This window comes from Pholcus phalangioides, unplaced genomic scaffold (assembly GCF_987345545.1).
Source record: "Pholcus phalangioides strain wild (caught in Gottingen) unplaced genomic scaffold, Ppha-v1.0 ptg000002l_1, whole genome shotgun sequence".
Lineage (NCBI taxonomy): Eukaryota > Metazoa > Arthropoda > Arachnida > Araneae > Pholcidae > Pholcus > Pholcus phalangioides.
In genome coordinates, this window is record NW_028301595.1 from 4,316,557 (window position 1) to 4,332,980 (window position 16,424).

At 37.1% G+C, this 16,424-nt stretch overlaps 1 protein-coding gene and 1 long non-coding RNA gene across 2 annotated transcripts; one reads left to right on the top strand and one right to left on the bottom strand.

The window, feature by feature from the left end:
- Positions 1-1,209: 1,209 nt before the first annotated feature.
- Positions 1,210-7,386, top strand: LOC149089102 (uncharacterized). Its single transcript, XR_016193341.1, has 2 exons — positions 1,210-1,273; positions 6,975-7,386. It is a non-coding gene; the product is annotated as an uncharacterized LOC149089102 (long non-coding RNA).
- A 2,808-nt stretch (positions 7,387-10,194) lies between these two features.
- Positions 10,195-16,012, bottom strand: LOC149089103 (uncharacterized). The gene is made up of 2 exons (XM_089237241.1): positions 15,898-16,012; positions 10,195-13,389 (listed from the first exon to the last, which is right to left on the bottom strand). Exons 1-2 carry the CDS (start codon positions 15,904-15,906, stop codon positions 12,457-12,459), a joined length of 942 nt encoding a protein of 313 aa, XP_089093367.1. The 5' UTR covers positions 15,907-16,012; the 3' UTR covers positions 10,195-12,456.
- Positions 16,013-16,424: the final 412 nt, after the last annotated feature.

Below are 16,424 nucleotides of genomic sequence, written 5' to 3' on the forward strand. Positions count from 1 at the left end.
ACCTGCGTTCATCCAATGTAAACATATTCAAAAAATGAAGTCTTTCTTCATAACTCAAGCCCTGTGTGCCAATAAGGACACGCGTAGCTCTTCTCTGCACCCCTTCAACCAAGTCTATGTCCCTCTGTAGGTATGGTCTCCAAAACCTTACAGCATACTCCAGTCCAGGACGAACTAAGCCTCGAAAAAGCGGAAGAATGACTTTAGGAGAACGCGAAGAGACCTTTTTGAAAATGAGACCAAGCATTCTATTCGATTTTTTGACAACAATGCATTAGAGTATGGAAAAAAATTAGAGTTCGTCTGATTTTACTGTCCGCTATCGAACGTATCCGCTAACGGGTAGTGAAATGCATTAACGCACCCTATTCTACAGGACCGGGGGTCAGAAAAGTGTCCGCTAACACGGGTGGTGCCCGTTAATGGGGAGTGTCCGTTAGGGAGTCTCCACTGTAACATGCATATTCGCCGGTAAAAGTGATAAATTTATCCAACTTATGGCCGTATTCACCGAGAGAGCGTTTAAACTACATTCGCTGGCTAAAGGATTAGGGATCGAAACGGATTGGTTAAAATCCTGAATTTAACCAATCCGTTTCGATCTCTAATCCTTTAGCCAGCGATTGTAGTTTAAACACTGTCGGTGAATACGGCCATTACCAAGACGATTGATAAGTATGCATAATAACCGGTTATTATCTATTATCATATTTACCGTAACATTACCATTGAAATTTTATTTTTCCCCTTTATCTCGAATACTAGAGCCAATCTGACAAAACCAATGCCAGATTCGGAATCAGCATCCCAGAATCATCCAATAGTCACTGTGAGAACAAAATCAGTGTTGAGCAGTGTGATTATTAAGCGTTATTAAAGTGTTACTTCGAAAAAAAACCCGTTTATTTCTACACTTGTAATTATTTTGTATAAATAAAAGGAAAACTTGAAATGTATAAAAATAGATTTTATTTTTTCGGACGTGTAATTAGCTCGCTCGGTGTCCATTTCTGTTCAGTGGACCGAATGCGAATATCAAGGATAAGATGGTCATGGAGGATGTTTTTCTAGAAGTCAAGTGAAATGAGGAGACTATATAATAAACTGATTTTTTTTTGTAATAGCTACATGTTGAACATGAAACTCCACCCCTTGAGTCCTATTAATAGCTTTAGTTTTTTACCTGGTCCTGCTTGGCTCCGAGCAAATGGTCAAACTCTCAGATAAACGCATTTGTGGCACTGTATTGATGACCGCAGCTGAAGCAATGAAGGTGAGTGCTATTCGGAATATAATTTACTTTTTTTAGTGGAACGAATTTATTTGATGTGTATATTACGAAAAATGTTGTAAATCGGTTATTATGCATAATCGCCAATCATCTCGGTAAGTTTGAAAAATTTATCACTTTCACCAGTGGTTTTGTAGGATCATAATACAAAAGTGTTGTCGGTAAATTTGATAAATGCTATAGAAGTATCATCGCTTTCACCGGAGATTATACACAAGACCCCGGCATCGTTGGTTAGAGTTAACGTTGTTTAATAAGAGTTCATTATATCTGGGTACCATCGTGAAATTTGTAGAATACCAGTTCGTTATACCGAGGTCGGCTGTAGAATTCTTCAAATAGGAGTTTGTTATATTGGAGGCTTGCACACGCACAAAAACTTGTAAAAATTCAATAAAACAAAGAATTTGTGTAATGAGAGTTTGTTATATCGGAGAACGATAATAAAATTTGTTAAATAAGATTTCATTGCATCGAAGTACGATCGTAAAATTTGTAAAAATGAGAGACCATTACATCGGCTTGCGATCGTAAAACTTGAATGAAAGTTTGGTATATCGGAGTACGGCCGTAAAGTTTTTTAAATAGGCGTCTGGTATATGGAAGTTCTCTTCGTTCAGACAGCGCACCAGGTCATGTTTTGATTAGGAGGAGGAGCTATATGGAGGTTTGATTTCAGAATTCGTCAGTTATGGAAGTTATTTCGGGGATTTTCGGAAAAAAATTCGTTTAATCAGAGATAATTATATCCGGTTCAGACTCTGACTCCCAAGTTCAGTCATTTAAATAATGAATATTATCACAGCAATGGGACCGATTTGTCATATTTACCAATATGAAATGATTATTCATAATATCGGCCAAACGTGATGAATTTAGTACGGTTTACCATGTTCACCAACGACGCTTAAGTACTGTACGAGTGATAAATGAAGAGAAATTATCAAACTCACAAAAACGGCCGTCGAGATTAGGCATATAATAACCGGATTTATGGCATTCACCGTAATATGTATTATCAAATTGGATCCATAGTTATGGACTAAAAACACGACGTGTGCCATTAAATTATTGTAAGAAATCGAATGTACAACGTAAAACTTAACGTTATGTAGTATTATCTTTTTTATAAAGCTAATAATAAGTCTGAGTCTAGTAATAACAACAACAAAAATTACTTCAATAACCTTCCGCAGAGTCTAAATGTAAAACTAGTTTGCAATATGCGTGACGGGCACATTCCGCCTGACGAAGGTTTCGAATTTTGGATCATTTGCAATTGCGTCAGCTCGTTTGTGTCTAAAAATATGTTTAATGAACCTTGATATGATACAAATGCTGTCAAGTATCAGGTGATGTCATGTTACAAGAATTAAATATGACTGACGTAATTTTACTTGATATTGGGTACGTCAATGTTTCGTCAAACTTTCTGTATTTGTGACCGGTAAGAAGTTTTACCGGGCTTCATTTTCGGTCAACGGGCCATCTGTATACAGGGTGCATAATTAATTCCCCCCCTTGCCGCAAATTACTGGCTGAACCGTTGATCCTAGACGCGTACTTAGAAAAAGTATCTAAATGGCGTGTCGTACTCAGATACGCCATTCATGTTGCAAGGAGGTTTATAGTTATTAAAACAAAATAACTTTTTATACGGACAGACTGTCTTAAAAATCCCAGTTAAAAAGTTGTTTTTCTATCTCTTCTGAGCCCAACAAAAAATAATTCCACGTTTCTAAGTGCAATAATAACTGAGATACATCAATTCAGAAATCACTGAAAAGTTGGGAAAGATCAGCATAAGCGATAGAAAGGAGTTCCGTCCGTTGATTTATGCTGTTGCTCCCCAACTTTTTCCCGATTTTTTTTAAATTCAAATATCTCTGCGGATATTGCACTTGGAAACGTAGGTTTTTTTTTTTTTTTTTGTCTTGCCCAAACTAACACAGCATCAACTTTCTAATTGGGTTTTTGACGACAGGCTGTCCTTATAAAAAGACAATATTTCAATAACTGCAAAACTCCTTGCAACATGAATGACATATCTGAGATCACCCACCACGTTATTCGGATACTTTTACTTTACCAAGTGAAAGTATGCCTCTGGGATCAACGGTTCACCAGTAATTTGCGGCCAAGGAACTTAAGGCATCCCCCTATATATCCATCGTTTATCCAGGATTGTCCAGAAGATTATCCACGATAATGATGGGAGGAAACAGGCCCGTGGATAACAAGAGAAAGCCACATTTAAGCCAATAAATTCATTTTTAAACATGGCTGCTGTCACAAAATATTCAGAATAAAACATAAATGCATTTTACCTGCTTAAAATGAATACGTATTCATGTGTAACCGCTAATTTATTGTTGGATTTCAATTAAGAGGGGATCAGGCGTATGAACAAGGGGTTTCAAACGTATGAAATATATTTTTCGTCCTTTTAATCATCATACTCATTTGCATCAGTCTGTTGAAGTTCGTGAAAATATCCGTAATAGTTTTTGAGTGTGTAGTACATACACAGCTGTCAAGTTATATACCAAAATTACCATGAAAGAGTTTTGCTAATACTCCGTTATTACAACTGGGAAACGTAGTTGATACACTACAAAACGTATATAAGGCAAATTTAGAAAATTTATAAGTTGATATTAAGTATGGTTAGCTTAAGCTCAATCACACTTCCTAATCAGCATTTACAGACTTGCTAAAAGGCAGCAGCCAGCTAAGTAGTAAGTACATTTTGCAATGCAAGAAATTCTCTGGTGTTTGATCAGAACGTGATAACTCCAAAATCACATTTTTAGATATAAGCATTTTCATTGTCATTTAAAAATCAAAAATAAAGCATTAAAGCATACACACAAATACAAATGAAAATATCAAACATCAGCATGTTGTTTAGCCGTGCGCATGTATTTGTGCATCTACCTCACTTCTAATGAGTTATAATTAGCAAGACCTTCTTTTAGATCAAAAAGTCATTTTTTGGAGATGTCATGTTCTGACCAAACACCATAGAATTTAGAATGAATTCAGTAAATTCACGATTTAAAAATTGAAAAAGAAAATTCAGTGAATTTTTTCATAAGTTCATGGTAATAATTTTAACATATAGCCTACAAACATTTTTATTGTAACAACCAGCATGGGACTAAAGTCCCTTTGGTTGTTTTGTTTTTGTATGGCGAATGTTGTTTTATTTTTTGTAGCCAAAGAACAAATGCTTATTCGAATTTGCTCGGCTTTTAATAAAATTAAAATTTCATTTCGGTATCAGTAAAATGTGTTTTCTCTTATTTCGGTTTCAATAATTAGTCTTAAGTTGTAATGAGTTTGACAATGTTTTTCTTTTTAATTTGTTTACCATGAAATTTGATTTTTTTATGATTTTTCAAAAATGAAATTTTCAGAAATTTTATTCCGATTTTCTATTCGAATTTTTTTTTTTCCTTGACCGTAAACAGAAATAACTTTTTTAAAAATAGGAGGAAGTAATTTTTTTCACAATTTGTTTTTTTTTTTTTTGGTTACATGATAGTTGGTTTTCCCCCAAAATTATAATTATTAATTATTTTGATTAAACTAGCATAATTCCTAAATACCCCATTCAAAATTTTCAATGGGATAGATACGATGGACCATGAACTTTTAGTAAACCGCCAATCGACTGCTTTTACAAGAGGACACCAGTATCGATTGGTGAGGGACAATGCAAGGTTATGGTGTCGCAGGGAATTTTTCCCTAATAGGGTTGTTAATAAATGGAATAGCTTACCCCCGGAGGCAGTAAATTGCTGCTGTGGTGGTCGAGTGGTTATAGTGATGGACTCGCGATGCGAGGATCCGTGTTCGAACCCACAGTGGTGGTCGGCTGACGTTGGTTTTCTGTGGTTCCCAACTTCAAGGCACAAATGCGAGCATGCGGGAATGTGCGTGTACGTGTAGTGAAACCTGACGTGAAGTTTTTTTCTCTGTAATGCTTGTTATGTGTAGTGCTGCCATCTGCCACAAGTTTTTTTCTAACTATAAGTGAAGTGTTATGATTTATCGTTGTAGGACTGTTGCTCTCTGTGGCGAGACTTTTTAACGGGGAGATCGGCTCGCATTTGCGCCTTGAAGTTGGGAACCACAGAAAACCAACTTCAGCCGACCACCACTGTGGGGTTCGAACCCGGATCCTCGCATCGTGAGTCCGTCACTATAACCACTCGACCACCACAGCAGCATTTAAATTAATTAGAAAGTTAAAAAATTGGAAATTTACATTAATTACAAAGAAAACATGCTAAATTCATGTCCAATTTCTTCAAACTTCAAAAACAAGGTGCGTGTCCCAAAATGATAAAGCCACATACAGTATTCTATAAATAACATAATTTATTTTGAAGTGAAAATTTTTTTCAAACTAGAAATGCCTGACTGCACAGGAGTAAAACTATAGTAATATGTAATGTATGCATTCTTGCGACAGAAAAAAAAATTAGATCAAATAGTGGAATCAAAACCTTTCACAAAATGATAAAGCCACTCAAAAAAATTCGTGTTCATTTATTTTTAAACGTTCATTTATACAAAAATTGGCACGTTTTAAAGACAAATAAATTCAATTGGTCGAATGGTCGACGCGTTTCGACTCTTTAAAGGAGAGCCGTCATCAGGACCTCGTGGTCAGAATTCACACGAATGAGTCGTGGAGGGGTGATGTTTACGTCTGGTCGTCCGAAGAGACGTGTGAATTCTCACCACGAGGTCCTGATGACGGCTCTCCATTGAAGAGCCGAAACGCGTCGAACATTCGACCAATTGAATTTATTTGTCTTGAAAAATTAAAGGCAAAGGTTCTCATTTTTGTGATAATATTTAAACGTTCAATTAATTTTTCATTGTTCTTTATAATGTCAAACACTCGTCCAGGCATCGATTCAACAAGTTTTTGGCAGTGCTGCAGAGGAATATCTTGCCACACTTTGGAGATCGCCCGTTCAAGTTCTGTTCCGACCAGCGGAACAACAAAAATTCGTCCGTAAAAGAGAGGGTGATCGTTAATCAGGGGTCTCAAATGTATACTTTTATTACACGAGGAAAATTATTATTTGGTTGTAAGAAAAGAGTGACCGTTAGAGAGGGGATTTACTGTATTTTTTTCAGCATTAGGCATCATTAGAATAGCAAACGAACATTCCCCGAATATAATCAACTCTAATCCTAGAAACGTATTGGGTAAAAGTCATAATAAGAGCGAAAGTGACACTATATCCGAGTTCGTTCCGTTTTCATCGGAATTATAAGCAAGATTCATTAACAATATTTCCTATGGCAATCAGCCCAGATCACCAGTTATTGGTGTAGGTGCCCGAGTGGTGCAGTGGTAATGGTCATCGTCTGGCCTGCGGATTCGATCCTGGAGAAAAGTTCATAATTACAAGTTATTTTCCCTACTGAGTCTGAGGTGACCACCGATAGATGGCGCTTTCATTTAACTCTACTCCGGTAGTATATTGCTGCATAGCGATATGACCGGAGTTGGTGTGCGGTATAGATTCTTGTAGTTATTAGCGTTATAGCTAAGTTGCCATTACAACCGCGGTCGTTTTAACAGAGTTTGACTGTATGCGGTAAAACATTTTTTTTTTCTTTTCTCTCACATATTTCAAACATATTTTTTTTCTCCCAGCAGAATTCCTTTCTCGTGTGTATTTCACTGGCCGTCCTATTTTTGGCTATATGTTGCGAATGCAAAAATCAACGTCACCGCCAGTATACATCAGGCTCTTCTGATTATCTCTTGAGAATACCCAGAAGTACCAACAGGAAGAGGGGCCAGCTCGGACCACTGTACACTCACGTGAAGACCGATTTCGAAGGTACTTTCAAGTGGGGAGCCAAACATCTTGTCGGTAAGACGTTGGGAGGAGACGTCGACGAAGAACAATCCTATGACTGATGCTGCATGTCAAGTATTTTGGAACTTCAAAAATATGTGTGCAATATTCATTTTCAAATATCTTGAAAAAAAAACATTTTTGATATCATTTATAACATTAAATATTTTTAATATTAGCACTGCTGTATCTTGAACAATTGCTCAGGTGCAATGCGAATTCTGAAATTTCGTAATAAACTCTAAATACTGAAAAATATAGTATCGGTTTCGCTGTTTTCACGGAGACGCTGTTTGGTGTAATAATTGCAGGGTTTTTCTGTATTTCGAGCTGTGGCGAACCAGTTCGCGAAGGTCCCTGGCCGAAGTCTGATAGCAAAATGCATGATAGGGGGTAATCGCCAAATTGGCGTATTTTTTCGAGATAATTGTGTCCACGTTAATTATGGCAACCCATCAAACCGCAGTCGTGACACTGTAATCATTTTTTTCTTCAAAATTTGGCAAGAAAATATATGTCTGTATTGTTAGTTTTATAGTTTTTACCTCTCAAATTTCACTTTTTCTGTCTCTCGTGACATGGATCTAATCCAATACATATCGTCATGTATCACACTTTAACGATGACAAAAATGGATTTGGCGCCTACCGGACCGTCTTACTTACCAGCACATCGAGCTTGGACTAAGCATCTCCGGCTCACTTCTTGAATTGGCCGGCTAAAGCTCGAATCACTGATGAAAACCTGACTTTAGCCAAAACTCTCGGCCGATTCACGAAGTGGCCTGCAACTTGACGAATTGGCTCCACTTCGGGCTTTGGCAGTAACTTATATAAGGCACACGTAATAGTAACACGTACAGTAACATATAATAACACATATCAAGGACACTCAGTAAATACACGTTCAAATCATGTTAGGATTTGTCCTTGAGACCTTTCTGGTTGTTTTACTCAGGAGAAATTTTTTTTTAATTTATCAATATATATTTATCATCCAATTTATTATATGAGTCGTAACATCAATTACAATACGTGCACTGCGTAATACTTGAATGCCCCTTTGCGTTTTCAATGACCAATAAATATGTTGTTCTTCACACTTTCAGAAAAAAGTTCGATTCCACAGCCCGACGGATCGAATTAGTCTCGGCTGTTACGCCAACAAGAGAAAAATGCAAATTTCTTTCCCCGACGTCGGGAAAGAAAGCACGCGTCCTTATAATTTTTATCCCAGAGGTGGGTGTACCACCTTCTGATTCTTAATAACCACTGATCCATACGTAAGAATCGGTTCGTAAGAATCGAGCTCCGAATGCAACCACGATGGCATTGTTAAAAGTTATTCTTATGGTCACGCGTAAGGTCGCCAAGAACAGGCCGAAAAATTTCTCTTTTCGGGAAATTTCGCCATTGACCAATCAGCACCCAGCTAAAAATTAACAACATGTTGTTGACAAGATGGGGGAGAGAGAAAGGAATTTTCGAGCGACGCTAGCCTCCGCTAAATGGCGGAGATTATTTCAGCAAATGTGGTTGAGAAGAAATGATAAAAGTGCATGACATTTTTTTAGCATGTTGCAGAGTAAATATATAATAGAAACATATACTATACATATTTAATAATGCGATATGATTCGAATCGAAGACTCATCCCACGTTTACTGGGATGGATCCCTGCCGCTGCCACCCTCCATAAAGAACGACTATGCTATATGTTACGGTGAAAGTGATAAAGATCTGTTATGTGAATAATCACCGGCCATTTCGGTAAATTTGATAAATTTTGCTCATATACCGTGAATCTATCACATTTGTAGGTCATTATGCATAATCGTCAAACCATGGTTGATGCGATAAATGAGTCATCGTTGTGTTTACATTATGTATGTAAGTGAAGCTATCATTACAAGACTAACAATAATTTTTATAATATGCTTCATGTTTCTTTAAATTAATTGTCATGGCGTGGTACTGTACATGTATTGCATAGCTGCTTCGTGGTCAAATAAAAATAATATGTATAGGGATCACATAATACATCAATATTAAAAATGGTCATCGCTTCTGTAATGTTGGCTTTTCCACGTACACCGAAGCATGTGAAAAAAACAAACGCAGCAGCAGCAGCAACAGTTTAATAATGATTTTTAATTTATGTACAATTATATTTCGGCCCATAAGAGCTTTATCTCACATATTTTGTGAGAAAAATTCAGTTTTCTCTCAAGTTTTAAACTAATAAAAAATTTAAAATCTGCAAGTTCCCATAATATGAAAAAAGTTATATTTACGACCCATCGATCATGATATTTATGGATTGAAAATTTGACAATTATGCATAATCACTAATAAATGTGATAAATGTAGCACAATTTATCAAACTTTATCGAAATTACCCGATATTTTATCACTGTTATCAACATATATGTGCTGTATATAGACTCCATCAACTCTCCCACGCAACCTTCAGATAACTTTTCGATAACTTAAAAAGTCTGATTTGGAATATGAATCATAAAGAAAAACGTATATTAAAGAAAGAGTTTAAGTTGTATCTCGCACGAAGAAAAAAATTTTTACTAAGAATCGAGATAAGAAGTGGTTGCCTCGATTCTTAACTAAGGAAGAAAAACGATTCTTAGTTAAGAATGTAGTAGCAATATTCCGTGTCGATTCTTAACTAAAGATCAAATCCATAGTTAAGAAGCGGATTCTTATTAAGAATCAGAAGGTGGTACATCCCCAGGTTTTGACCCAAGTTCATCTTGTAATTATCGCCCAAAAATTTTCATATATTTACATCCACAAGTTTTCGAGGTGTGACAATTTTTTGGTTGTCTTCAAACTTTTTCCCCCACCACTTTAAGCAGAGATATTTTCGTAACATCTCGTTAAAGACAGTTTTTACCAGGTTTCCAGCCAGTTCAAACCGATCAAAAAATGTCAAAAACCAGAAACGTCAAGATTAAAATTAATTTTTTAATTGCACTTTTTTATATATATGTACAGGTTCCTTCAATGATGAAATACAAATCGATCAATCAAACCATCGTGATGTATCGACATAATAAATAAACAAACAGATCAATCACAGTAACGAGTAGAAGACGCAATCATAATTCATATTATTGAAATAATTTATAAATTCTTTTTACCGAATTTTTCTCTCATAAATGGAGTATAAATTTCAATATAATCAACTCTTACATCAAAAATAATTATCTATTGATAATTGTTCAATCGAATTTCGATCAAAATTCAATCAACTTCGATCTAAAAAAAAAAAATTGATACATTAGAAAGGTGTAGAATATCGCGCTTTTTAAATGGCAGTGTTGTTCAACCTCTGGTCCGCGGACCGGTGCCGGTGCTTAGGAGTTTCCTGCCCGTACGCAAAATATTTCAACCAATTCATGTAGCCACTACATAATTTAATAAAGTACGCTATATACTGTATATTTATTTTGGCAGGGTTCTAAAAATATTTTAATCTTATTTATGTACTATTTCACTGGTCCTCCAATGTTTATGCATTTGTTAACGGGCCCACAAATTATTTATAGTATTTCCTAATTTATTGCCGGTCAGCAAATTATTTTATTTCTCATATTTATGTATTTTTGCCTGTGTCCATAAGTTATTCCTCCTATTTATATATTTATTGCCGGTCCGCAAATCATTTCTCTCATTTATGTTTTCCCCGTCCGTAAATTATGTTATTTCTGTTTTTTATGTATTTTAGCCGGTCCATATAAATTATTCCTCCTATTCATTTATTTATTGTCGGTCTGAAAGTTATCTGTTTTTCTGTGTAATTTCTGATGGATCTCAAATTATTTCTGTTCTTTATCGATTTTTTGTTATTCTGCAAATTATTCTTCTTATTTGTGTATTTTTTTCGCGGTTTGCCAATTATTTGTCCTATATTTGTGTATTTTTTGCCGGTTTTATATATCTCTATTTCTACTATTTATTTATAAATTTATTGCCTGGGGGGGGGGGGGTCCGCATACTATTTTTTCTAATTACGCCGGTTCGCGAAATTTCTCAAATACATGGTGCGTTCCAGAAGAGATTAAAATCGTAAGAAAATCAAGAAATAAAGGTACAGCAAAAAATAATTTATTATTTTTCAATCTTCGGGCGCGGTTGTCCACGTCGATAAAAGATACTCGCCCGAAGTACCAAAGGATATTTAGAAGTTTTGCGAGTTCGATACCCGGTTCGTCCTTGCCAGAAACTTTCCTGACACAGGGGTACAACAGGAATGGTGGCATGACTACGGAAAAAATATTGCTCCCGCAGTGAGTTCCACATCGAGAGGTTAGCACACCAACCTCTCGGTGAGTATAAAAAAAAGGCTGTCGTTCAGAATTGGCAATAATAAATTGTAGGTCCCGGTCTAATTATCTCCAGCGTGCAGAAAATGACCGTGGTGTGACAAAATTGGTCAAAGTATCTTCCCTCAGATGATAAGCAATGACCCCAATCGTTCAATTCACTTTTCAAATTGGGTAGAGAAGGGTTTTTTTTCCCGGACTTTGTCTCAGTGAGCTATCTTAACTTCAAGGGGATGTGGCATGATTTTGATGATTCATTGAACATATCATGTTTCAATTTTTAGAGGTTTGTGGACAACGCGCATGTCGAGAAAGCGTCATGAACTGGTAAAGATTTCAGTTGTGCAGAGTTCACTAAAACAGCTTCCTGAGAGATCCTTCTATGCTTGCTTTAAAAAGTGGCTTGAACGATAGAGCCATTGCATATGTGAAAAATAATAAATTATTTCTTGCTGCACCTATATTTCTTGATTTTGTATGATTTTTTTTCCAAAGTTCTTATGGAACGAACTTTGTATTTTCACCTTCAAACAATTGTAAAAAGATTGAAGAACACTGTTCTAAGGGGGGCCTCTGAACCAGAGGTGATATCGAAGGGATCTTTAGGCTCTACCAAAGACGAAGAGTCTTATGCTAGAAACCATTACCTAGGTGCCTTTGGAAATCACCTCTGGTTGATGCAGTTTTGCAAACTAGGTTCGTAAGAGAACGGGATCCAATCTGATGGCACTCAAATTCAACTCGGAGTTATCAAGTCTGCGTCATGTTTGCTGGAGGATTGCGGAATTCTGAATATTTTAGAAATTATAAATTGTCCTTTGAAGCCTTGTTCCATTACTCTGAAGAATTATTAACTTCGGAATGTACGTCTTCGACATTTCTTGGCTGAACAGTTCCAGCTGGATCTTTCCAGATTCTTTTAGATCATCATTCTAAGCCTTAACTGCACCATGCTCAGCAGCGACTGCGGCTATATGCTTCACAACCTGAGCGTTAGGGAATGCCGACGAGTAAGAGTAACTTTCGGGCACTCCGGCACTACCGAAAGACGCGGGAGCAGCGTATGTTGCAGCAGCAACGACGGGTGCTTGTCCCGCGAAACCTCCTTGTTGGGCCAGACCCAGTGCTGGGTATGCGTACGGAGCAAACCCACCCTGCTTGACAGCGTTGTCCAGAACGTAATTAGGGAACGCTGGCTGCTTCTGCATGAAAGCTTGTCCGTCGATTCCGTGGTAAGAGAAACCTGCGGGGATCATGGGAAAGGCTGCTTGGTGTTGGTATCCTGCGACAGGCGCTGCAAATGCTGGCTGTTGATGATACACCGGAGCGGCAACGGGAGCGTGTTGAAATGGCGCTGCCGGTTGGTGTTGGTAGGCTACGGGTGCCGGTTGGTGTTGGTACGCCGCTGGAACGAAAGGAGCCTGTTGATGTTGTTGGTACGCCGCTGGAACGAAAGGAGCCTGTTGATGTTGTTGGTACGCCGCTGGAACGAAAGGAGCCTGTTGATGTTGGTACGCTGCCGGAGCAACTGGTGCGTAGTTGACAGCGGCGTCCTTCTTGACTTCGGCTTGGGGTGCAGCCGCATGCTGGTGTTGATACACAGGTGCATGTAGCTCGCCTGCTACAGCCGGAGCAGCAGCAGCGACGTTAGCAGCACTGCCGAGTTTGTAGTAGGACGTGCTACCGCTGGCTGGATCACCTATGGTGTAAGCGAAACCATCGTCTTTATGCTCGAAATTGACTTTTCTCACGTCTTTTCCATCTAATCCCACTGTCTGTTGGTAGGACGGTGACAGGGTTCCGAGACCGATGGAGAAAGGCTCGTCAGCGAGGGCAGCCACCACGGACATCAACAGAATGCATGCCTGAGTAAAACGAAAACAAACAAAAAACCACGTTGAAAATCAGTCAACAACGTAAAATCTATCTAAAATTCCAAGCAAAAACTCATCCACAATTCGTGATGAATGTCTCTAGATGAGGCCAATGAATATTGATACTTCTACTCAATAGTAAAATCGTTCTCTTTCTCTTATGACAGTCCTCGTATATACAGGGTGTCCCATAAATTCGTAAATAATTTAAAAATCCGTAAAAATTTATGCAATTAGTATATGCGAAAAAGTTACTCTCATGAAGGGAGTTTTCAGTACAGTGAGAAAACAAATTAGTTTAAATTTTTGTCGATAGAAGGCACTGCACGAAAGAAAATCAGGAGAAAATGGACCTAACTCTTTCTTCAATCTCTACTGTAACCGAAACGTCCGTAAAGCTTCAGCCGGTGATTCGTGGCTGAGGTGAAACAACTTCGCGAATATAGTGCTTTGTTCACAATGAAACCCTTATGGAAGTACCAGTAACAGGAAAATTTAAAAAAGAGCTATTAATCGTACATCCTGCATTTTGTAGGATTCTGACTTGTCCATTTCCAATGATTTTGCTTTCATGCAGTGCCCTCTATCGACAAAAATTTGAACTGAATTTTTTTCCGTACCAAAAGAAATCCCCATTCGTGAGAATGACACCCTGTACATCTGGAGTGTTACCTTCAAAGACTAGCCATATTCAATATGTACCTTATATGTTACATTATATGTACCTTATACGAGATTTTATACTCTTTTCGCTTCGACGTTTTCCCCAAGCTTCGGAAATTTGCTTACATGAAAATTTCTGTCTCTGATAATTTTACTCGCACCACCATCATTTTCTGCATACAGGGGCTAATTAGACCGGGACCTGCAATTTGGTTAGTTGTCTTGGGTTTCATAATCTACATGCACCTCTTGCACTTTTCCTGATCTTCAAGAATCTGAATGTGTCCTGCCCATCCATCTTGTGCTTCCAGAACTTTCACGCACTTTCCCTGAGCTTTTAAAATTTCCACAAACATTTCCTGAGTTTCTAAATCTTCCCCGCACTTTGCCTGAGCTTCCAAAATTTTCATGATCTCTTCTTGAGCTTCAATAATCTGAATATGCCCCCGCCTATCTTACTGAACTTCGGAAATTTTAGCGCACATTCTAGAGCTTCAAAAATTTTGAATATGACCACCTTTTCCGAGCTTCTGAAATTTTCCGGTACTTTTCTAGAGCTTTCGAAATTTTAATGCGCTCGCCTCTTTTAATTTTCTAAAATTTTAACGCACTTTTCCTGAGTTTCCAAGAAAATTTCAGTAATTTTTCTGAGCTTCCTAAGTTTCTAAATTCTCACGCATTTTTCCTGAGCTTCAAAAATTTAATGTGCTCACCTCTTCTAAGTTTCCTAAGTTTTCACGCATTTTTTCCTGATCTTCTAAAATTTCTAGCCCCTCTCCTGGTTTTTCGAAATTTTCACGAACTTTTCCTAAGTTTCGAAAATTTAAATGTGCCTACTTTCCCACGCTTGTGAAATTTTCACTCAATTTTCCTGAGCATCTTAAAACTTCTAAATTCGTCCATTTTTATCAATGCTCACCCCAAGAGATTTAAAATATTAGGAATCATTGCGCTTTCCCAGATAGGTTAACTTCGCAGTTCGGCAACTATTGCAAACAATAATTTTAAATACAAAAATATGTTCTTGCATATTCAAAAGCAACTTAACAGCTCTGATGTCGTAAACAATACAAGAACATCAGAGCCGCCGTTAGCGGAGTGCGACAGTTGCGGTCACACCGGGCCCAGCGTTTTGGTGAGCCCCGTTCTTAGGATAATAGTAAGTTCATTCTTTCGTAAATTCTGAATTATCATCAATTCTAAAAATCTACATTTTTAACGATTCTAGAATTATTATTATTATTTTTTTTTTTTTGACGAATTCTGAATTTTCATCCATTCTGGAATTTTGAATTTACACCAATTGTGGAATCATTTCTTTTATTTACATTGGAAAAACTTTTACCAATTCTAAAAATGCTTCTTTCAGCAATTTCCGAAATTCTTTATTCTGAAAGTTCATCAATTCTGGAGGTTTTTCTTTTCATTTATTCTGCATTTTCATGGGTGCTTTCATGGTTGCATCTCTGTCAGTTATTTTCTTTTTTTTTCGATTAACCGATTCTGAATTTGGATTAGTTCTCAGACAATGCCCTTCATTAGGAATTAATTTTAATTGGTTTTTTGGAATTGTTTCCTTAATCAATTTTAAATTTTATTCAGTACGAAATTTTCATTTTTTTTTTCACACAGTATAAAACAATCAGGACCAGGCAGACCCAAAATTACGTATCAAGACGCTTCTAGCCCCTCTATTATTTTCGCACCGGGTCCCGCGTCTGGTAAGGGTGGCAATGAAAACTATTTATAACTCTATTAATATCATAATAATTAATTTTTAAATATGATTAAACAATTAACTGATATCAAAAAAAAATTGCGTCAGTAGTATCTTACCTTATACATTTTACGACTTATTTATCAGGTAAGTTATAATCCAACAGCTGATCGAACCAAAACTGATCAAGTAGCAAAGCCGGCAAGGGCTTTGTATGAAATCGGTCGGTGTTTCACCTTTTCTTATATGTGAAATTTGCATATACTAACCTTACCTGAGTTTCGAAAATTTCAATGTATCCTTGTTTCTTCAGCTACCAAAGTTTTCACGCACTTCTGAGCTTCCGAATATATCCATGCAGGCTCCCAAAATATTAATGTGCCTTACCCACCTTTTCTGAGTTCCTGAAATTTCCCCGCACTACTGAGCTTTTAAAATTTTGATATGCTCATCTCTCTTAATTTTTCGAAATTTTCACGCATTTTTCCTGAGCTTCACAAATTTTAATGTGCCCTTCCCTCTCAAAATTTTCATGAACTTTTTTCAAGTTTCCAAAATTTAAATGTGTGCCCTGTCCACCTCCCCTGAGCTTTCGAAATTTTCAAGCTTTTTTTCTGAGCTTCTGAAACACTTTCACGCATTTTTC